This window comes from Entelurus aequoreus, linkage group LG08 (assembly GCF_033978785.1).
Source record: "Entelurus aequoreus isolate RoL-2023_Sb linkage group LG08, RoL_Eaeq_v1.1, whole genome shotgun sequence".
Lineage (NCBI taxonomy): Eukaryota > Metazoa > Chordata > Actinopteri > Syngnathiformes > Syngnathidae > Entelurus > Entelurus aequoreus.
The window spans coordinates 18,746,435-18,771,349 of record NC_084738.1 but is presented as its reverse complement, the minus strand read 5'-3'; the positions used below and the strand labels follow the sequence as shown (position 1 = coordinate 18,771,349).

General features: G+C 41.1%; 1 protein-coding gene across 7 annotated transcripts in view; it reads right to left on the bottom strand.

Annotated features, from left to right (window-relative positions):
• LOC133655570 (calpain-15-like) overlaps positions 1-24,915 on the bottom strand; it is a 146,488-nt gene that overhangs the window by 39,820 nt on the left and 81,753 nt on the right. For 6 of the 7 annotated variants that reach the window (XM_062055847.1, XM_062055842.1, XM_062055843.1 and 3 more), the window contains exon 2: positions 3,676-5,263. In XM_062055847.1, coding sequence (XP_061911831.1) covers positions 3,676-5,241 — 1,566 coding nt within the window. In that variant the 5' untranslated portion in view covers positions 5,242-5,263. Of the gene's footprint in view, positions 1-3,675; positions 5,264-24,296; positions 24,408-24,915 lie in introns of those variants that run through there. The other variant, XM_062055845.1, reaches the window with a different exon arrangement.

Here is a 24,915-nt window from a genome sequence, read left to right as displayed (position 1 = left end):
CCCATGGTGGGGTGGGGTTATGATATGGGCAGGCGTATGTTAAGGGCAACGAACGCAAGTTCATTTTATTGATGGCTTTGTAAATGCACAGAGATGTGATGAGATGCTGAGGCCCATTGTTGTGCCATTCACCCCAGACCATCACCTCATGTTGCAGCATGACAATCCACGGCCCCATGTTGCAAGAATCTGTACACAATTACTGGAAGCTGAAAACATCCCAGTTCTTGTATGGCCAGCATACTCACCTGAAATACCACCTATTTAGCATGTTTGGGATGCTGTGGATCGGCGTATACGACAGTGTGTTCCAGTTCCTGACAATATCTAGCAACTTGGCACAGCCATTGAAGAGGAGTGGACAAACATTCCACAGGCCACAATCAACAACCTGATCAACTCTATGCGAAGGAGATGTGTTGCACTGCATGAGGCAAATGGTGATCACACCGGATACTGACTGCTTTTCTGAGCCCCCCAGACCTCAATAAGGCAAAACTGCACATTTCAGCGTGGCCTTTTAGTGTAGGCTATATGCCACCCCTGTGCAATAATCATGCTGTTTAATACATTTTTTGTTTCATCTGACCACAACACTTTCCTCCAGAAGGTCTTATCTTGATTGTGATGTCAGATGAAACAAAAATTTTGCTGTTTGGCCACAATACCCAGCAATATGTTTGGAGGAGAAAAAGTGAGGCCTTTAATCCCAGGAACACCAAACCTACCAACATGCATGATGGTGGTAGTATTATGCTCTGGGTCTGTTTTGCTGCCAATGGAACTGGTGCTTTAAATGGGACAATGAAAAAGGAGGTTTACCTCCAAATTCTTCAGGACAACCTAAAATCATCAGCCCAGCGGTTGGGTCTTGGGCGCAGTTGGGTGTTCCAACAGGACAATGACCCCAAACACACGTCAAAAGTGGTAAAGGAATGGCTAAATCAGGCTAGAATCAAGGTTTTAGAATGGCCTTCCCAAAAACCTGACTTAAACGTGTGTAAAATGCTGAATAAACAAGTCCATGTCCGAAAACCAACAAATTTAGCTGAACTGCACACATTTTGTCAAGAGGAGTGGTCAAAAATTCAACAAGAAGCTTGCCAAAAGCTTGTGGTTGGCTTTCAAAAGCGCCTTATTGCAGTGAAACTTGCCAAGGGACATTTAACCAAATATTAACATTGCTGTATGTATACTTTTGACCCAGTAGATTTGGTCACATTTTCAGTAGACCCATAATAAATTCATAAAAGAACCAAACTTCATGAATGGTTTTTGTGACCAACAAGTATGTGCTCTAATCACTCTATCACAAAAAAATAAGAGTTGTAGAAAGTATTGGAAACTCAAGACAGCCATGACATTATGTTTTTTACAAGTGTATGTAAACCTTTGATCGCGACTGTAATAAGAGCAGTGCGGTCTTAAAAGTAAGCCGAGACGTCATGGAAGTAAAGCGAGTGAAATGAAGTGAAACGAAGAGATCTGCTGCAGCAACCTCGGGAAATGTTTGTTGATGTTAATAATATTAAACATGTTAATGTTTCAGTTTGGCATAGTGAGGACGTTTTGTGCTCATACACCATGGTCTCTGGTATGGACGGGCACGCTCTTCACAGGGCTGTTCTCTGCCGCCGCCGCCTTTGTGAAAGTGCTTCTTTTGATATGTTAATATCGCCGACGATCACCCTCATTGAATCACGGCAGCCAAAATCGTGATCGTTATTGAAATTAGATTAATTTGTTGCCCTAACGACTGATATAACTAAAGAAGAACAAATAACTACGGTACTGACTGCATCTGAAGTAAACAAACCACAGCAACACCTTAGTTACAGACATCACATTACAAAAATAACTGATAAAAAGGAGAGGACTTAAAGGGGTGTCTTGAGTAACGCCTCAGTGATGTAAATCACAATTTTGGTCCAACTGTTCTATGTTTGCAATTGCCAGCAAGGTTAAAATGTCAATGCAAGGATCTGCCAATGTGTCTACAGTGGTCCAAGTTCCTCTATACAACAGTAGCAGCACTCTAGTGTTTTTAGGGCTTGGCTGCAAAAATGTTTGTCTCCCAAGTTTTGAACTGAACTTGGGGGTCGGTATGGTGTCATTCCCGAGCCGGACTTGGCCCTCAGGCTGCCATTTAAATAGCTGTGCTATCCATCCATCCATCCATCCATCCATCCATCCATCCATCCATCCATCCACCCATTTTCTACCACTTGTCCCTTAGCTATTAGGAGACTTAAACTGAAACACCAGTCAGAGACAAGTGAAAGAATATATGCATACTAAGCTGCATTTCAAGAATTCTTACATACATTTGATCATAAAATCTAATGATTTTGTCTTCTTGAGTCATGCACGCTTAAACTCATTAGCTTGGCTCATTTGCCTTCAGACAAGTAGCTAACCACAGAGGATTCAGCAAATTACACTAAACCACTGTGGCAAACCTCTAAATTACGACATACGAAAGGAGTCTTCCACTGATTTAGTACGTTTCAACTGCCCATATATGCCTTGAAGAAATTATTATTATTATTTTGACTGGAATGAAATATCAATCACGGTCTTGCTCCAAAAAAAAATCCAGATGATGCCGCTTGTGATTACCATAGGGAAGGGGATCGTTTCTTCCCAGCTTTCTAGCTTTGAGGCTAAAAATAGGTCCTTTGCATGTTCACACACGTGGAGTCAGCTGCAAAAACATTACGACATGGATGGATTGAGTGATTTTATGTGGAAATGGTGCCGACTCGAGTGCATACATTTGATATGAACAAGGGGAAGAAGTAGGGAGCCGGTTGAGCATGGGGATGGATGTGAAGGTTGCTGAGGGATCATTTTAATGCCAGTGATTGATTGATTGATTGATTGAGTTCCAAAATTGGGGAAAATATTAGGAAAGTGGAGGTGGTGGGGTCTTAAATAAATTACTTGGAGAGCACAGACCTCCACCAAGCCCAATTTACAAATAGATAAGAATCCTTTTAAAAAATCCTAACACTAGATGGTGATCCTGATCACCCCCAAAATATAACTACTTGTTTCTTATCCCATTTCTGACATTTTCTGAAAGTTTAATGGAAATCCGCTTTTTGAGCTTTGTTTCTATCTAATTAACAACAAAAAAATCCAGGGAATCAAATGATAAATGAAATCAGTAAATCCCTGCATGTTTGTTTTGTTGGTCTGGTGCTTTGAGTCTTAGCAGTTGGGCGCTTTTGTTCTATAGTGGAATAAAATAAACGGAGTGAGCACACTTGTTAGTCATTCAGTTTCTTTGTCTCTGTGTATGGAGGTAGGGACGCTAGCAAACACACACATAGAAATTGAGCATCAAAACGTAAAAGTAATAGAAAATGCTCTTGATCACTTACAAAATCAAATCACTTGTTCATTATTACATTTCTGAAGGTTTTATCAAAATCCGCCCGAAACTTTATGAACTATGTTAATAACTAACTAACTTGCAAGTGGAAGCAACCCCCCAAAAAATGTCTTGGTGAAAATTGTTAGGTCCATAAATCCTCCAAAGATAAAAGCTAAATTAGTGAAATAGAAGTCTCAAAAGTGATAAAATGTTAGTATTTTGCAGAGTTAATGCCTCCTAATGGTGTAATATTTCAGCCATAATGAGTCATAAACAGTTGATATATTTTCTCTCACCTCTCTGCAGAAGCTGACAATGTTTTCCCAAAGCTCCTTGGCTTCACCTTCATCATTTCGCCGACGGGCCTCCACGTGCATGCTTTCCCTCCTCTTCAGAGGCTTGACCACCTTGCGAAGGGTGAGGTACTGCTGGGGTGTGTGGCAAGCTGCGCAGTTCTTGGCCTTGATGTCATTGAGTAGCGTGCACGCTGGGCAACTCCACTGTTTTGTCCTCTCCAAGGAACTAGAAGAAGCCGCAGACGAGGAGGGGAAACCTCTGCCCTGTTTCCGTGTTTTATGACCCGATGAGGATGCAGCTGACGAGGGATTGCAGGAGCACGCTGTGCCAGACCCAGATGGGACTTGGCCGCAGTGTGCACAGCAGCGGGGTAGGGGCGCCTGCTGCTCCTGAAAGCCGTGCAGCTTGGACGAACCGCAGGCTGAGCATTTTGGAGCGCCTGTGGGGTTGCGCAAAGTGCATTTAGAGCAGGCCCAGGTGCTGAAGTCTGGGCTAGAGGGGCTGGCCGGGGTGAAGCGTACTGTCTCGCAACCCAAATCGATCAAGTCAGCACCAGCCCGCGATGATCGGCAGGTCTCACACTTGGACAACCCGCTTGGGTTAGCCAAAGAGCAGCCTGGGCACTTCCAGGTGGGGACCGTTTCGTCTTCTTCCAAGATACTGAGGCGCTTGCTGGGGTACGAGGGCTCTTGCGGTTGGGCATGTTTGGGTTTGGAAGAACGCTGTGGACCAGGCTGTGGGGGCACACCCGTGCTTGATGGAGAGGTGGGACTTGGCGTGTTATTACCTGGGTTTGGTGGCCGCCCTGTCGGGGGAACTTCTCTCCTACTTCGTGGCACAGGGTTGTTCTGGAGGGAGGAGAAAGGACTAAAAGCAGAAGAGAGGGGCTGTGAGGACACATGGGGAGGTTCTTGGGTGTCACATGGAGGAGGTGGAGGGGAATCATCTGTTAAGTCTATTAGTAGAGGGGCGGTCCCGGCTGAGCCCACCGGGAACCCCAGTACAGGCGTGCGAACCTCAGGCACCACCAGTGCCTCAGGGGGGATTTTAGGTAGAGAAAGTTTCCTGGGTCCACCACAGGCTGAACAGGACAGTGCAACAGGTGTGTTGAGAAGTGTGCAGCGAGGGCAAGCCCATCCTAGATGCTGCACGTTTGAACTAGCCACCTCTCCATTACTCTCAGAGTGTCTCAACATGTCCTCTTTCATCGGAACCTGTCCTTGGGGTTCTGAAAGCACCGTGGGCTTGACGGTTGGCGTCAAGGCTTCCGTAGGAGCAGGGGGGAGACCGTTTGAAGTGGCAGCGACGGTCGTGATGGCAGGTGAAGGTGTGGTTGTGGACGGTCCAAACCCGCAGACGGTGCAGGCTCTCGATCCCTGAGGATTGTTGAGGGTACAGCGGGGGCAAGCCCAGCGGTGCTCCTCGCTGCTGCTCAGGCGAAGGATCTGGTTGAGGTCGGGTTTCTGGCGTGGGGCCTCACAGATGGAACAGCGGGGTGCTCCGCCCACATTTAGGAAGGTGCAGCGTCCACATGACCACTCGCTGCCTCGCACCGCAGCTGCCATGGAGCCAGGAGAGTGAGAGTGGCTGCAAAAGACCAAAGTGAACAGTAAGAACTCATTCAAGAAATCTGTTTTCCCTACCGTTATATTCGAGGGCCGCCCCACCCTCCCAAGAAAGTCAAGTTAATTTAATTTGTGTTTCAACTGTTAAATGGTAAATGGGTTATACTTGTACAGCACTTTTCTACATTCAAGGTACTCAAAGCACTTTGACACTATTTCCTCATTTACCCATTCTCACACACATTGGCACACTGATGGCGGGAGCTGCCATGCAAGGTACTAACCACGACCCATTAGGAGCTAGGGTGAAGTGTCTTGCTCAAGGACACAACGGACGTGACTAGGTAGGCGGAAGCCGGTAACCTAACGAGGAACCCTCAGGTTGCTGGTACAGCCGCTTTACCAACCGAGCCACACCGTCCGCAACATTAGTCATTTAAGGATCCCTTCCATATAGAATAGGTCTAGCTTGTTCTTTTAGTAAAACAAACTAAATACCCTCACCTTATGTATCTTATTCAAATCAGTGGTTCTCAAAACTTTTTTCACCAAGTACCATCTCAGAAAACACTTGGCTCTACAAGTACCACTATAATGACCAACATTAAAATACAGTAGCGAAGTAGGCCTAAATATTGATAAAAACCAAGGCAGAGGTTTTGTTTAACAAGTATATTTAATATTTTTGGCCAATGTAACATTACACACAGTTTGAACAGTAACACTGTGTTTGAATATTTAATTAAGTGATTCTTTGGCGTAACACCTGCAATTTGAGAAACACTGATTTACATGACAGCATGTTATTTCTGTCTCCACGTCATTGCGTGTGAAATAGCAATTTATTTGTGGAATATTTAAGAGTCCTTGCATTGCTTTCTATTATAAAAGAGGGTGATTGTCAAATATAACTGTTAAAGAGTGATCGCTATACAGTCGGCTATATTGTGCATATATAGTGATGTCAAACAAAACTGAAGCCCCAGTGCCTTGTGAAACACAAGGAGCAAGACTGTGTCCATTGATGTGTGTGTGTCACTAGAAAAAAGAAAAAACATGTGACCAATACAGCTGATGTGTCATATGACTGTGAAGCACCAAACTGTGTTAATCAAGAACTTATTTCAGCTCACGAGTGCCACCACCTACTAAATGCTGAAGTCAGAAGAGTAGCGTGTCGCGTTTGACATCGGCTTTTGTCTCCATCATTAAGAAAAAACAAAAATTCTAATGTGTGAGATCATTTTGCTCTTATAGCGCAAAATGCAGTAAATGATCTTCTTTTCCTGTTTACTATTTGGCTCTTTGGCCACAGCTTCACTTTTCATACTCCATCTTAAAAAGAAGAAATATGCAATTATATATGCTAAATATTTATTTTGATTGCACGTCAAATGTAATGACTTTTTAATCCAGCGGATTATAAAACCATTATGAAACAACCACACTGTATCGGATCAGCGTCAATACAGGTAGTGAGTGTATCAAACGCTTACTACTACTCATGTGAAAGCAGTACAGTCTAAATTGGCTAAGGGTGTCTCCATTTTGTGGAGAATGCAGAAATTACTAAATTAAAATTCACTGAGAACAATTTACTTAGCTCTTTTATTGCCGCATTTACAGTATTGCGCTGAAGTTTGGGGGAACACCTGCAGGGACACTATTGAACCGCTATTTAAGCTACAGAAAAAGGCACTTAGAATGATAGATTATGCCCCATATAGAGCTCATACAAATGATCTGTTCATAATGAGTAATTTTCTTAAACTACATGATATAATCCAATACAGTTGCCTTCAAATTATGTTTATGGCCTCACAAAGGGCTCTACCTGCAAATATACAGAGTCTGCTTTCACTCAGAGATGGTCCACATGAACTCAGGGGTGTCCTGAAATTCAAACATAACATGGTAAATTCCACATTCAAGGCTCAAACATTATCTATAGCGGGGGTGAAACTGTGGGACAATGTAAGCGGAGAAATTAAAAGTGTTCAACCTTGCGGTAAAAAATGTGTTGTTGGTAAGGGTGTAACGGTACGTGTATTTGTATTGAACCGTTTCGGTACGGGGGGTTCGGTTCGGAACGGAGGTGCACCGAACGAGTGTGCAAACGGACATATTAAGTAGCGCACCACACGTTGTGTAAACAATGCACACCGAGGTACAACACACGGCATGCTAGCAACGACCGGGCTACTACAACATGCAAAAGCCAAAGCTGGAAGACCCTCCTGCCTCGTTAAGATCTCCCGTTTGGGAACATTTTGGCTTTGCGGTGCGATACAACAATGGAGGACGAGAGGTGGACAAAGCGAAAGCGGTTAGTCGACATTGTTAAGCAGCGGTAGGGTATGCTTCTGCCAACGCATCAAACATGCTAACCCATTTGAAGCGGCACCACCCACAAGTGAACATCGCTTCAACGAAGAGAAAGACGAACAAACAGCTCCCCACCGCATTCAAGCAGCCTCTCCTCAGCGAGTCGAGGCAGGGCTAAAGCAATAACAAATGCCGTTGGTGTTTTTACAGCAGCAGATTTAAGACCATATTGCATTAAAAACTAGATTTTGATCCACTTCTATGGTGGAAGAACATTGAGCCCATATATCCTCTTACTGCCAAATTAGCCAGGCACTACCTCGCCATACCTGCTACCTCCGTGCCCAGCGAAAGGGTATTTTCCACAGCTGGAGACAATTTAACTGCAAGCAGGTCTGCTCTTTCTGCAGACAATGTGGATAAACTGATTTTTCTGGCAAAAAAACATGAAAATTGAGTGAAAGTCACCAGGGTTTAAGGCTGAGTTGACTTGAAACGGTTTAATGTTGCACTTTTTGTATGTAGAAGAAAAGTTTTGTCATTTTATTTAATCTGAGCAACAACTTGAAGCAGTTTAATGTTGCAATTTATATGTGGAAATGTTGCACTTTATATGTAGAAAGGTTTTGTTAAGAAACCAATTCTGAGCCTTATCTTATTTAGTTTTTATTTTATATATGTTGACTGCATTAACCCTGGCAATCGACCCTGTGTGTATATGTATGTTATTGTTATGCTTAGCATTCATGACTGCCTGCTGTTGCACTGATCAGCCTAGTGGTGGCTCACATCCATCACACACAGAGCTATTTTAAAGCAATGTTAAAAGGATAAAGTCATTGTTTACAAATTTTGGTAAATAAATAACCAGAAAATGTATATTTTGTTCTTTTCTTACTGTACCGAAAATGAACCGAACCGTGACCTCTAAACCGAGGTACGTACCGAACCGACATTTTTGTGCACCGTTACACTCTTAGTTGTTGGGAAACTATCAAAAACATGACTAGTTGTTTGGACTATCTCAACTGTGGTACACAGGTGCAAAAGAACTCACTGTGGAATAAGGGAAATAACACACCAGACAAGGCTTCAGAAGACGAAAGATACCCAGGCAAGATGGAGCTAATCTCATGGTCGCTCAATGCTATTGACAAAGTGTTTACAACATGGAAAAATTGGCTCATGAATCTGCACAAAATAACACAAGAAGAAACATGAATTGGACATCATGTGGACTAAGAATGTATTTATTTATTTTTTATTTAAAAAATTCAATGAATCAAACAACATATATCCATATTGGTGTATGTATACCGACTTGTCATTATCATCCATTAACATGTTATACTTCTTCTGAAATTGTCATGTATCCATCAAATCTGCTGTTGAAACTTGGACTATATAACCAACATATATAACCAGCATATACTGTAAGTTGATTGTAAATTAGGGGCGGGACATGGATAAGCATTCTTGCTTTTTTCCCGTATCCCTTTCCGGTGGGTGCCGTTGCTTGTCTGTCATATTACAAAGAGTGATGAAGTGTTGCTATATATGTCTGTCTGACGGAATATATAAATACATTAATTCATTCATTACTGAGGCGTCATTTACCAAAGTCGTCTGTGCTTGGCTCTCCCAAAACACCACAATGTAAACTGCCTTTTACAAAGAAAAAAAAACTTTTAGCTAATAAATATTGTTTGAAAAACATTACAATAGCATGTAATACAAATAACTACTGTAGTTTTATGAATGAGTGTAATAATATTGTTCAGCAACTTTTGTAAGCGTCTCCTACGTGCATCAACAATAGGAACGACAAAATCGTTGTTTATGTTGCACACAGGCATATTTCAGTGACAGACAGGATTATGCCCGCAACAGCTTGTATTTCAAAATATTCATAAGATGAGGGACTTGTAAATTGAGCTACCACTGTAAAGAAATCACTGGATACTGAAATTGCCGTATAGCACATTTGACAGTCTGTCTGTCTTTTGCTGTTATGCTGTAAGATTTAAAGCTTTTTTGAGGGCTACAACATTTAAGAAGAAGGTGCACAGCTACCTATTACACCTGTACCCTGTACATTTTTAGCCTTGAAAAGGAACACATGGCTACCTAGGAGTCCAGTAATCATCTTTAAGAGTGGATTGTACCTTGAAAGATGAACATGAACTCCTTCTCTACCCTTATATTCGACTATTTCTATTTGCTATCGAGCAGTAGTGAAGAAAGATTGCTGGAACAATGGCAAGTCATATGAAAACGAAGATAGAGGAGACAGGTGTGATTAAAATGAACTATCAGGACAGCAAACACTTGCCTACAGTGAGATAACGGTGATTATCTAAAAGAAAGAAGGGACAAAAAAAATCTGGGAGATGGCATTAAGAGGGAAGAGACAAAATGAGAAAAGAAAAATGGAGTGTGAGAGCGAAAGATTTCCGAGCTCAGGGGAGCCAAAATTAAATCTCCCCGCAGAGGGCACGGAGGGCAGTAAATCCATACACAATGGCTGCATGATTAGCGCCAAAAAATGCAGCATAGAGAGCTTGAGACGGAGGAGAGTTGCCTCACAATACTAGAAGTAAGATATTGCCTGTGTAAATGAGTCCGACAAATCATAACATTCTATAAATATATCTCTCCCATTGACCTTGTCTCCTTAATAGAACGATGAATGTCCACACTGCAGCTTTGCCATGATGACCCACACCTAAAAAAGGCACTGTCACTCAAGTTGCTCATGTGTGAACACTGACACAGACAAGGACTTGAGGGTAACATGGAGTAGTGAATGCGGCGGGAAGTGCTAAGAGCAAGAGCAATCTTCTGTTCTTCACATTAATCCCTATGGTAAAGATGTCTGCAATATGACTGCTGAACGGCATCACATTACATAGATTAGTCTTCTTCTTATGGAACAGGTAAGGTTCGAATTAAAGCAGATTAAAGACTATACTGTAAATTGCACAATATAATTGCAACAGAGCCAATAGTGTAATAGCGATAAGGAGCAAACTGATCAGTCAGCATTAACACTGAAAACTTCATTGTAAACAGTATGTGGTAGCTGAATTACTACATTTAAACAATACTAAAGCATGTGCAAAAGGTAGATTAAGCTGCAGGATACTAAGTACTCATGATACTTTCAAATGACAGTACTCAGCAAGAGTTGCCTATAAGTTAAGTTAAAGTACCCATGATTGTCACACACACACTAGGTGTGGCGAAATTATTCTCTGTATTTGACCCATTACCCTTGGTCACCCCCTGGGAGGTGAGGGGAGTAGTGAGCAGCAGCGGTGGCTAGCTACATAAGTTAATGCCTATGCCAATGCCAATGTTGATTAGAGACATTGGCAGTTATTTGCTTTTGTAGACCATGCAACAGTAATTGAATAAAAGGTATTAAAATGGAGGGAAAGTACCTCAACCGAGTCATACCAAAGACTATAAAAATGGGACCCATTACCTCCCTGCTCGGCACTCAGCATCAAGTGTTGGAATTGGGGGTAAAATCACCAAAATGATTCCCGAGCGTGGCCACCGCTGCTGCTCACTGCTCCCCTCACCTCCCAGGGAGTGGAACAAGGGGATGGGTCAAATGCAGAGAGTAATTTCACCACACCTACTGTGTGTGTGACTATCAGTGGTACGTTTAACTTTAACTTTAAGAGTGCCCCAACTTAAAGGAAAACTGCACTTTTTTTAAATGTTGCCCATTATTCACAATTATTATAAGAGACAAGAACACACGTCTTTTTTTGGGGGGGATCCTAAAGATGATAAAAAACGCTTGCAAGATGCAGCTAATGGGAGTCAACGTTGTAGCCGTCAAAGCCCTCCAAAACAACTTCTATGCCCTCCATCAACGTTATTTATACACACTGCAAGTATGTATATAATGTAGTAATGGACACGTTAATAACAATATGTAATATGTACAATATTTACCGTATTTTGTAGAAATTAACTTCTTTCCTCTGTGCATTTATTTCCGTTTAAATAGCAGCGCACTTCCGACTTCCGACAACAAATGTGTGTCCTACTTCTGGAAAGAACCGCGAGTGTGTTGTAATCATACCACACTTGGGAACAGACAATGAAGATGGCTATTTTTTGGACAAATGAGATTTCACAACCTTAGCTTTTTGAAGCTGAATATACAGAGGATGGAATGCTGCTAATAAAAGCAAGCACGAACAGAGGGTGAAACGTTGGAACAGACGGAAGCAGAGAGAGTGAGGTCGGCGTGACTTCAAATGTGAAACTTAGAGGCAAGCTATGCTGACCTAAATCAACTGGAAACGTCACCGGCCAGCTTGACCAACGGTTCATCGAGTGAGTCACTTTAATACTGATCATGACTACAACTACAATACCTACACTGCCGAGCTTGCTGTGTACAGAGAAAACATCACATAATACTTTACAGATACTGTATTATGATTGTTCATGTTTTTAGTCAGTACAGATTAGGGATGTCCCGATCCGATATTTGGATCGGATCGGCCGCCGATATTTGCCAAAAAATGCGTATCGGCAAGGCATGGGAAAATGCCGATTCAGATCCGGTTTAAAAAAAACAACTCCGGTCCGTGTTTTCCAACGCACCAATTTAAATAATACATTCCACTTTTCTGCTGCTCCCTAATTTCCGTTCTGCATTTTCCAGCACACCTTCAACACATCCACAGGTCTGTGGATTCTCACGCAGTTGCTTTTCGCTGCTGGCAATACACGACAGGCTCTTCTCTCCCTCTCACAGACAACAAGCGCACCTTACACACGTCACATACTGTCACATCATACGTCACATACGTATACGCCCTCCCCGAGCAGAGAGGTAGCAGCATGGCTAACGTTAGCTGTGATGCTAGCGCAGCCGTGCGAGCAACGTTCCCTCTAAGGTGCGCGCCTGTGCAGTTGCGCACTGCTCAAGCGCCCTCTGCGCGTAGCAATTATATGCCACGCACAAAATCAAATAAAAATATAAGCGCATAACAATTTTCGACACACGGACACGACAGAGAAAACAGTTTTCGTCATCATTGTTCAAATATTGTAACGTCTGTCGAGACGCTTATCTCCATTCGGTGCAACACGCCCACACCATCAAAATGCAGAGGCAAAAATTTCCACATCAACACCGTATGAAAAAATTAGTGATTTTTTAGTTGTGATTTCCTTCTCTGCATGAAAGTTTAAAGGTAGCATATATTAATGCAGTATGAAGAAGAATGTTTTAATGTAGACATGCAAGCCTTGAAAGAAAATTTTGGAAATCAAGACTACATTTCTTGCAAATGGGTGCATTTTTACCCTATATTTTAACTTTAGATTTATTCTCATATCAAACTCTTTTGGCTGTCTTTTTGACACTTACATCCGGCGCCCCCTCCACACCCCGGATTATAAATAATGTAAATAATTCAATGTGATTATCTTGTGTGATGACTGTATTATGATGATAGTATATATCTGATAGTATATATCTGTATCATGAATCAATTTAAGTGGACCCCGACTTAAACAAGTTGAAAAACTTATTGGGGTGTTACCATTTAGTCGTCAATTGTACGGAATATGCACTTCACTGTGCAACCTACTAATAAAAGTCTCAATCAATCAATCAAAACACATAGAATCATCATACTGCTGTGATTATATGCATCAAGTGTTCATTCAAGGCTAAGGCAAAATATCGAGATATATATCGTGTATCGCAATATGGCCTTAAAATATCGCAATATTAAAAAAAGGTATATATCATATCGCCCAGCCCTAGTTCAATGATGCCATTTCTGTTTGTCATGTATAATTTTGTCTATTTTGTGTTTATCCTTGAATAAACAGGTCAGTTTCTTGTTACCAGTCATTGTGTATTATTCAAACTCCCCTAATTCAGCTGGCTAGTTGTTATCAAGAGTACTAAAACCTTTTCAACATGATTCTGACAACTAAGTAGGCTAAATAACTTTAAACTTTAATACAGGGGTCACCAACCTTTTTGAAACCAAGGGCTACTTCTTGGGTACTGATTAATGCGAAGGGCTACCAGTTAGATACACACTTAAATAAATTGCCAGAAGTAGCCAATTTGCTCAATTTACCTTTAACTCTGTTATTATTAATAATTAATGATATTTATCTTTGTGGAAACACTGATCATCTTAATGATTTCTCACAATAAATATATATAGAAACAGATAAATATAAATTTGCAACACTTTATTTTTATATTTTCTCTATAAGTGCACATTTTTCAAATTTAACATTTTCAAATGATCACTTCTAAGACAGTCTTGTGAAATCACAATATCCCATTTTAACTAGCTAGCCACTAACATTTTTTAAGAAATCATGAATTACTTTGCACCATGTTTGTACAAATAATAACTCATGTAAAATACAAAAGTAAACTCTCAAATTTTTAAATCATGTCACACTTTGAACTGGACACCAAATCTGTTATCTGTTTCTTTGTCAGTTAGTGGGAAGCCTGGCATTGCATGCTGTTAACTAGTGTGTTGTACTCTGGTGTGTAACTTGACACTGCAACTCTGAGTGAGTCTTGCAGATGTGCATCAGTGAGGCGTGTTCTGTGTTTGTTCTTGATGAAGTTCATGTCAGAAAAGGCTGATTCACAAAGATAAGATTTTTCCTCATTGTTTGCGGAACCTTCTTAATCTTTTGGACATATTTTCACAGCAATCTGGCCTTAAGCTTAATTATGATAAATGTAAAATGTTAAGGATCGGAAATCTAAGGGGAACGTCCTTTCGAATGGAATGCAAAGTGTTTTGTTTATAAATTATATGCAATCTGTTGTGTTCCCTAATTTTTTTTCTGTGTACATGAATGAAGGTGTGTGTTGCTGAGTCCGACTTGGACATTATCTGGACTGGGCCTGGTTTAAAAAACCCTTTAAAAAAATCTAATTTCATTGACAACCTGGTCTGTTGAAGATAAGGCCCTTTTTTTAAAAAATAAAATAAAATAAGATAAATAAATAAAAAACATTTTCTTGGATAAAAAAGAAAGTAAAACAATATAAAAATAATTATATAAAAAATAGTAATTAATGAAAATGTTAGTGGACCAGCAGCCTATACAATCATGTGTGCTTCAGGGACTGTGTCCCTTGCAGATGTGTTGTCTATGTTGTGGGAACCAGAATATTGGTAGCAGAAAGAAATAACCCCTTTTGTGTGGATGAGTGTGCATGGGGGAGGTTGTTTGGGTTGATGCACTGATTGAAAGTGTATCTTGTGTTTTTCTATGTAGATTTAATTTAAAAAAAAAAAAAAAAAAAAAAAAAAAAAGTTTTTTTTTTTTTTTTTTTTTTACATTTTTTTTTTTTTTTAGAACAGGCCCGCGGGCGACTCATCTGGTCCTTACGGGCGACCTGGTGCCCGCGGGCACCGCGTTGGTGACCCCTGCTTTAATACATGCTCAGATAGGCCAGTATCGGTATCGGTCAGTATCGGATCGGAAGTGCAAAAACAACATCGGTATCGGATCGGAAGTGCAAAAACCTGGATCGGGACATCCCTAGTACAGATTGGTGTTGTAAATTACAAACTCAAAAGCCATTCAGTTGTTGATGCAGTAGCCAGCTTACCTCATGCCATAGCTAGGTTACGGCTAATGCTGTGGCAAACAGTTCCTCAGTGTTTGCTCTTACAATAACAATGTTGCTACAGTTTGGTTATTATACAGGTTAGCGAATGTAAATGAAGTATTGTTGCCGGTTTTTGATGCATTTTTAAAGTGTTTTAGCTGCAGAATGAATTGCTCCCATTAGCTGCATTGCTAGCCACCTAGAACAAGCAGATTATTACAAGTTAGAATGCAAAAAAACCCCAAAAACCATTTGTCTTCTGGTCTCTCATCCGGATTGTGAACAATAGGTAAAATTCCCCCAAAAAGTGCAGTTCTCCTTTAAGAGTGTTTTGAGATAAGAACTGTCTGTCAGCGAATTGTTATGCTTTTAAGTTGCATGCAAAAAATTGAGCAAAACATTAGTTGGCGGAGCAAAGGTCACACTGAACACCGTAAGATCCGACCAAAACATCCTGTCTTACTCGCTAGCATTAACTTATAGCTAGAAATTGACACAACTTTGTTTTTCCAACCACGGGAAGGAAGAAAGTGAGCATCAAGGACAGTGCTGAGAAGAAAAAGTGGATGATATTCATTTAATTAAAGAAATAAAACCAAAACATCCGGTCTTACTCGCTAGCACTAGCTTATACCTAGGAATCGACATAACTTAGTTTTTCCAACCACCGGAAGAAAGAAAGTGAGCATAAAAGAACAGTGCTGAGAAGAAAAAGTGGATAATATTCATTTAATTAAAGAAATAAATCAACAAAAACATGACTGAGTGTGTACTAGAGCTGGGTCAATAAAACGATACCAATATACAGTATATCCTGACAAACATGCAATCGATGTCAATATCATAAGGGGTTCTTTATAAATATAAATATAAATATATATATATATATATATATATATATATATATATATATATATATATATATATCATAGCTGCAACTAACGATTAATTTGATAATGAATGAATGAATGAATGAATGATCTTTATTGTCATTGTGCATGTACAGGTACAGGTCCAACGAAATTTAGGTTGCTTCCCTAAGGTGCTTTGCATTTTTTTAAAAAAAAAAGAAGAAACCACACAATATACAAAAACAACACAATATACACAATATGCAATATGGCCTAAGACCACTCTAAGAGGCAATGTAAAAAAAACGAGACAGTAAAAAGTATAAAGTGACCAGTGAACTGACTAGAGAGGAGTAATGCTGGTTCCCAGTGTGCTGAGGGGGTGGGAGTCAGCATTTCCTACCTCCTATGCTGTGCAGGCATTTTATTTTGGATTAAAATATGTAAATAAATATGATAAATATTGTCCAGTTGGCGTGTAATCGCTGATTGCACAGTCCCGGATCGTGATTGACCGGTGGCATGAGTTTTTATTTTTTTTTACATTCCAGCTGCGTTTAGTGCAGTTATGGCCCGGGGGTAGAAACTGTTCTTGAGTCTATTTGTACGGGTTCGCATGGTTCTGAAACGTCTGCCGGAAGGCAGCTGATCGAAGTGGCTGTTGCCGGGGTGGGATGGGTCCTTGAGTATGTTGGCTGCCTTCTTCAGGCAGCGGGAGTTGTACAGTTCTTCCAGGGAGGGGAGGGGGCACCCGATGATTTTTTGGGCCGATTTGACGACCCTCTGGAGAGCTTTCCTCTCTGCTGCTGTGCAGCTGCAGAACCATACGCAGATGCAGTATGTGAGGATGCTCTCCACAGAACAGCGGTAGAAGGACACCAGTAGATCCTGTCTCAGGTGGAGATTCCTGAGTACTCTCAAGAAGTAGAGCCTCTGCTGTGCCCTCTTGACGATAGCCGTGGTGTTGGTCCTCCAGGACAGGTCCTCCTCCAGGTGAACTCCCAGGAAGCGTAGGGATGAGACTCTTTCCACACAGCCCCCGTCGATGTACAGGGGCTGTATGGTAGTTTTTCTCCTCCTGCTGTCCAAGATCACTTCCTGGGTCTTGAGCTGGTTCAGCTTCAGGTTGTTCGCCCTGCTCAACACTGCCAGCTGCTCTACCTCGTCCCGGTATGCCGTCTCGTCGACCCCAGAGATGCAGCCCACCACCGTTGTGTCATCGGCAAACTTTATGATGTGATTGCCGGGGTGGGTGGCTGTGAAGTCGTGGGTGTAGAGTGAGTAGAGCAGGGGGCTCAGCACGCAGCCCTGAGGTGAGCCGGTGCTGAGGCTGAGGGCTGTGGAGGTGTGGGTACCCATCCTCACCCTCTGACGGCGGTCAGTCAGGAAGTCTTTAATCCAGAGACAGGTGGGGTTGGATATTCCGAGGTCTGCTAGCTTGGTCACCAGTCTGTCAGGTAAGATGGTATTAAATGCAGAGCTGAAGTCTACAAAGAGCAGCCGTACATAGCCCCCCCCATCCATGTGGGACATGGCGGAGTGGAGAGCCATAGCGATGGCGTCCTCCGTAGACCTGTTGGCTCGGTAGGCAAACTGATGGGGGTCCAATGCGGGCGGTAGGGATGAGAGGATGTGGGTCCGGACCAGTTTCTCGAAACACTTCATTGTGATAGAAGTGAGTGCCACTGGCCGGTAGTCGTTCAGACAGCTGACAGTGTTTTTCTTTTTGGGGACCGGGATGATGGTGGAGGTTTTCAGGCAGGATGGGACGGTGGCCTGGGACAGGGACCGGTTGAAGATGTCGGTGAGGACACCAGTCAGCTGATCAGCGCAGTCTCTCAGCACCCGTGCGGAGACGCCGTCCGGTCCCGCAGCCTTCCTCGGGTTCACGGCTTTCAGTGTGCGTCTGACCTCGTGCTCCGTCACTGAAAGGGTGAGGCTGCTGTGGTCTGTCGAGTGAGGTGTGACTGATGATTGAGGTGTGGCTGTTGGGTGAGGTGTTGCTCCTGAGTGAGGTGTGACTGCTTCCGATGGTGTTACCTCAAAGCGGGCGTAGAAGGAGTTCAGCTCCTCTGCCAGCCGGGGGTCTCCCCTGCCGGCCGGGGGTCTCCCCTGCCGGCCGGGGGTCTCCCCTGCCGGCCGGGGGGTTGCTGGGCCTGTAGTTGGTCATGTGCTGGACCCCCTGCCATACCCTCCTGGAGTCGTTGCTTTGGAAGCAGTCCTCAATCTTTGTTTTGTAGTCCCCCTTAGCCTCCCTGATACCACGCTTCAGGCTGGCTCTGGCAGTGCTGTAGAGCTCCCCGTTGCCAGATCTGAACGCGGTGTCCCTCTCCCTCAGCAGCCTCTGCACCTCTCTCGCCATCCACGGCTTTGTGTTGGAATAGACTCGGATGCGCTTATCCACAGTAACAGAGTCTGTGCAGTGTTTTATGTAGCCCAGTACTCCTGATGTGTATTTCTCCAGGTCCTCGTCTTCAAAGACCTCCCACGCAGTGGTGTCAAAGCAGTCTTGCAGCTTTTCAGTGGCACCTTCAGGCCAGGTTTTGATGGACTTTGTTGTGGTGGGAGCACTTATCCGGGTGGGGGTGTATGCTGGGATGAGTAGCAGGGATGTGTGGTCTGACTGGCCCATGTGTGCTAAAGGTATAGCTCTGTAGCCCAGCTTAATATTGGAGTAAACCTTGTCAAGTGTGTTTTTGCCTCTTGTGGCACATTTTACATGCTGGTGTAGTTTGGGGAGCACTACCTTCAGGTTAGCATGGTTAAAGTCTCCTGCGATGATATGAGCAGCCTCCGGATACATGCTTTGTTGCTGGTTGATTGTATCATGCAGCTGACCTAGCGCCGTGCTAGCGTTAGCATCTGGCGCTATGTACACTGCGGTTAGCAACACAGCATTGTATTCCCTCGGCAGGTAAAAGGGCCAACATTTAATAGTCAGATATTCTAGATTAGGGGAACAGTGGCTACTCACAATACTTGTGTGTGTTCCCCATGTGTCCTTTGTGAATATTAATAGTCCTCCTCCCCGCAATTTCCCTGTAGCCTCTTTTGTCCTGTCCAGGCGGTGTAGAGTGTAGCCTGTTAGCTCGATAGCTAGGTCTGGGATGAATGAATGGAGCCAGGTTTCTGTGACTATTAGCACGCAGCTATTCCTCACGGTGGTGTTCGTTGCTACCTGTAGCCTCAGTTCGTCCATCTTGTTTGCAAGTGATCTTGCATTTGTGAGAAATATACTCGGCAGTGGTGGTTTGTTCGGTCGTTGTCTTAGCCTCTCCAGCAGACCAGCTCTGCAGCCTCGTTTCTGTTTACGTTCTCTACGCCGCCTGCGGCGCTTTGTTCCGGGTATAGTGTACCATGGAGATCCGGGTTGTCTCGCAATTTCTTCCGGGATGTTGTTTACACGGATAAACTCGGCCGTGACAGCGTTTTCTCCGGGAGATCCGACTTCTATGAGATCCTGCCTGGTGTAGACGTTGTTTCCCCGACAGAATGTAAAAAGTAAAATAACAAAGACGTACATAAATAACATAAAAAAGCACCGAACGGGAGAGCGTTGAGCCTCTGCGACTAGTCGCGACGCCATCTTGGAAACATTTATTCCAATATATTCCAATTCCAACCCTTGATGCTGAGGGTTGGAATTGAATTAATTGGATAATCAATTAATCTGACGATTATTACTTCGATTAATCGATTAATAATCGGATAAAAGAGACAAACTACATTTCTATCCTTTCCAGTATTTTATTGGAAAAAAAACCAGCATACTGGCACCATACTTATTTTGATTATTGTTTCTCAGCTGTTTGTACAGGTTGCAGTTTATAAATAAAGGTTTATAAAAAAAAAAAAAAAAAAAAAAAAAAAATTCCCTCTGCGCATGCGCATAGCATAGATCCAACGAATCGATGACTAAATTAATCGCCGACTATTTTTAAAATCGATTTTAATCTGTTTAATCGATTAGTTGTTGCAGCCCTAATATATATATATATATATATATATATATATATATATATATATATATATATATATATATATATATATATATATATATATATATATATATATATATATATATATATATATATATATATATATAATATTTAGTACAATATTTTGGTCGTAAGAAACCGGAAAGAATGAAGCATGGTTGGTTCCATGAACAAAGGCACTCGGGGTCTGGTAAGCTAGCAAAATAGGAAGTGGTCAGTGAGCAATCGGAGGGACACACTAATGCTAGGTTCACACCAATGGCGCTTTAAAGCGGCATGCAAAGCGGCGTTAAAGCGTAACAAAGCCTGATTAAAGCGTGAGGGTCCTAATGGATGGTGGGAAAGCTTGTAGGGAAGCGGGACATGCGGCAAGTTCGCCAAAATTTTTTAAACGGTTTAAAAAAATTCAGCGCTCTGTCAAGAATGGAATAAAGCGCCGAGAGAGCATCAAAGCGTGACAAAGCCTGACAAAGCTCAGCAAAGCTTGACTCAAAGCGTAGGAAAGCTTAACAGATCTTGGTTCAAAGCGCAATAGGAAGTGACTGTGATATTGACTAGTGACATTGAAACTTTATGTAAAACCAACACAGGATTACAAATCCATTCTCTTTTGCATCATTGCCTTTTTTATACGATGATCATTGTTTCTGTACTTCTGCTGTTTGATGTTGCAGTTTGACATTACTGTTTATAATTTTTCTGTATGAAAATGTTAATAATAAAGAGAATATGTTACGTTTAAAAGAAATGCCTTTTATTGTTGTCAACTAGCATAAGAAATTAAAGATAGATATTTATTAAGATGACAAAGAAATAAAAGAAATGAAGATATAAAACATAATATAACGGAAAAAAAAGAGAAATTGAAAAAATAAATGAATATAAAAAATAAAAGAAATGCCTTTTATTGTTGTCAACTAGCATAAAAATGAAAGATAGATATTTATTAAGATGACAAAGAAATAAAATAAATGAAGATATAAAACAAAATATAACGGGAAAAAAAGAGAAATTGAAAAAATAAATGAAAATAAAAAATAAAAGAAATGCCTTTTATTGTTGTCAACTAGCATAAGAAATGAAAGATAGATATATATATTAAGATGACAAAGGATTAAAAGAAATGAAGATATAAAACATAATAACGAAAAAAAAGAAATTGAAAAAATAAATGAATATAAACAATAAAAGAAATGCCTTTTATTGTTGTCAACTAGCATAAGAAATGAAAGATAGATATTTATTAAGATGACAAAGAAATAAAAGAAATAAAACATAATATAACGGGAAAAAAGAGAAATTGAAAAAATAAATTAATATAAAAAATAAAATAAATGCCTTTTATTGTTGTCAACTAGCATAAGAAATGAAAGATAGATATTTATTAAGATGACAAAGAAATAAAAGAAATGAAGATATAAAACATAATATAACGGAAAAAAAAGAGAAATTGAAAAAATAAATGAATATAAAAAATAAAATAAATGCCTTTTATTGTTGTCAACTAGCATAAGAAATGAAAGATAGATATTTATTAAGATGACAAAGAAATAAAAGAAATGAAGATATAAAACATAATAACGAAAAAAAAGAGAAATTGAAAAAATAAATGAATATAAAAAATAAAAGAAATGCCTTTTATTGTTGTCAACTAGCATAAGAAGTTAAAGATAGATATTTATTAAGATGACAAAGAAATTAAAAAAATGAAGATATAAAACATAATAATAAATAATAAACATAATATAACGGAAAAAAAAGAGAAATTGAAAAAATAAATGAATATAAAAAATGTGTGGAAAACAGTAGACTGAGTTTTTCACATTTTTTTCTTATTTTTGTTGTAACAGTGCACAACAGAGCTTGATAATCGTGTCAGAGCCTGATTTAAAGCGTCATGATCGCATCAAAGCATAATAAAGTTCAATAAAGCGTAATAAAACGTATCAAAGCGTGATTTAAAGCGTATCAAAGCGGGATCAAATCGTGAGGAACGGTAACAAAGCGGCAACTAATTCGTATCAGAGCGTATCAAAGCATAACATTACTTCGGAGATCGGGATATTCGTGGAAAAATTGACAAAAATGACGGCGCTTTGCTCGCCGCTTTAAAGCGCGGCAAGCGCCGTTGGTGTGAACCAGGCATAAACAGCCAATCACGTATCAACTATCAAGTTTGCTGTCTGTCTCTGCATGGAGTGAAAGGAGAAAGTAAAAAAAAGAGTGCTGCAGAGAGTGAAGAAATTGTGGATAAAACAGGAAAAGTCATCTTGACAGTATGGCAGATTTGTTTTTTTTTTCAAATGGACCGTTGTCCTTCACCGCGCTCATCTTTTTTTTCAACCCTTGTACTTCCCAATTCGGATGTACGGAAACAACAGGTAGGAAATAAAGTGCAGGTGTGACGATCTGTCACTTCATGTCTGGTTGTGTTTCCTTGGTTTGTGTTTATTTCCTGTGTAGCGCTCTTATGTTTGGTTCCTTTTCCTGCTTGTCTCCCTGAACGCTATTTCCCCTCACCTGCCGCTGATTGGCAGCCTGGCCACACCTGTTGTTAATCACCTGGCTGGTATTTATACCTGCCTTGCCCTACAGTCAGGGCTCAATGATTGTTTCCTGTTATCCTGTTTCCTGTTAACCTGTCCTTTTTGACATTAAAGTCATGTTTACCTGCGCTACGCCTGCCATCTCTGCATCTTGGGGTTTAAGACCAACAGAACCTGACAGCAAGACTTTATTAATAAAATACATAACAAAATATAGCATATGTGTTACTTTAAAATAATAACTTGGTCCAATAATATTTAAATAATAATTACTGCATAACATAAATTATTTCCATACTTAAATAAGAATAACAAACCAAATTAAATGTTACACAGACCACGTCACTTCCTGGTAGTAAACCTGCAAAAAACATTCTTCTCAGGTTTTTCTATGTTTACATTGTCATACTTTGCACATTTTGTAACACTTTATTAAGCATTTCTTACAAATTCTTTATTTTTTCACCTTGATTAAAAGAGGTTATTAAGTGTTTATTGTGATTTTAGAATTTGCTTCCATTGATGTTGATTGTTTTCCATGGTTGTGTTGACATTTCCTTTCCGCTTTGATAGCTGGGGGGATTATAATCAGGGAAATTTTCATTTGAAATAAAAATTTTGACTTTTAATAAATGTTTTGCCTCGTCCATATTTTCCATAGGTTTAAAAAAAAATAAAATCAACAATTATTGATATCGACCAATATAAAAAACGTATATCGTGGTACAGTTTTCAGTCAGTTAAGAACTTCATCACAAAGCCAATTCAGCTTGTAAATTGATGTACTACTGTACTATACACAGGCATGCAAATGTACTACTGTACTTTACACACTGGATCTATTTGTAGATACAGAATAGTCACATGATTTACATTTGTGCTGAGGTTGGCCTGTACCCTCAGCCTTTAACCCTTGGACCATAAAAGCACGTAGGTAGAAGTTCCAGTACTTTACGTCAGGAGCCATTAGCAGAGCATTTATTCTCCTAGGCTGAAGTCAGCACTGCAACCTAAGACGGGCACCCTAGAGGGAGGCTCTAAATGATCACAATATAATGTACAAGCTGCAAACACTAAAGGAAGTAAGGCCCAATTTGTCAAAACATTAACTCCAGCTTGTGGTTAATAATTAGACTACAAGGAAAATCAGTCTGTAGTGTAATAAGGAAATACTGCGATGCTTCAAGTCCAACGAAAGTTTGTCCAACGTTAGCATCGATAACACATGCCTCGTCCCTCTTATTCGTCTGCTAGGGCCTGCGACAGCCATAACAACCAGCATCAGCGGCTCTTGTTTAATGACAGCTCCTTCCCCTTCTGACCATTTCCATAACCGTCAGGCTATTTCATCTAGGCGAAACAGCAAAGCCGTGGTGTCAGCCGCATGGCAAGTTTGTCAAATCAATTGATTCAGTTGGCACCGGAGCTAAAGAGATGGCAAATTCTTATCATCCGTCTGAAGCGGACGTCAAAGGGCTTTCACAATGAATTGATCATCCTCTTAAGGATATTTCAAATAACACACTTGATTTTCTCATTATAAGGTCACAACGATAAGGGGCGCTTAACTTAAAAAAATGTCCCAATTTTGAGCTTGCATTAAAAGAAGTCGGACATGTGATCCCAAGATGCTACTTAAAAAAAGATCATGTCTGTGTTCAAATCACCACTCACTCACAGAGACCCATGATCGCACCTTTTGTCCTTGGCCCTGTGTTCAGTCAAGCTGCTCTAAAAGTGCCCACTTCAGCTCCTCAGTTCCTCGGTGTCGCACACCCGGGCAGACAGCCAGCAGCTTACAGTGGAGCGACAGCGTGAGAGAGCGAAAGAGAGAGAGAGTGCTCCTCCTTTAGAATAATGATCTTTCTGCAACAAGGGTTTCAATGCAAAGTGCACAGTCTGAATAAATAATCAGCGCATCAATGACCCTTGCATAAATGCTCGCTGGAAGAAAGACAATCAAAGCGCTCTAGACTGTAACAAAGCTCGGACCAAAAAAAAAGTTGGGAACAAATTGAATTCATAACTCTGTCCAGACTACAAATAGAAGACGGCAGTGGGTGCATGACGGTGAAGTCAGGTCGTGTGGCGCAAAGAACTGTTGATTACGTCGATGCCAGTCATGTATTGCTGGCCGCGGGGATTCAATCTGCATACTGAACTCTGCAGCAAGTTGGCCGAGTCTCGCCACGTTCTCCCCGCCTCACTGTGAGACATTTGGCCTTTGTGCGACAGTCATTAGCACTGCCTCTCCAAGCTTGGCTCAGGGCCCAGGAGCCTGGGGGGAAAACGTGGCCTGCTACTTGAGGAACCTT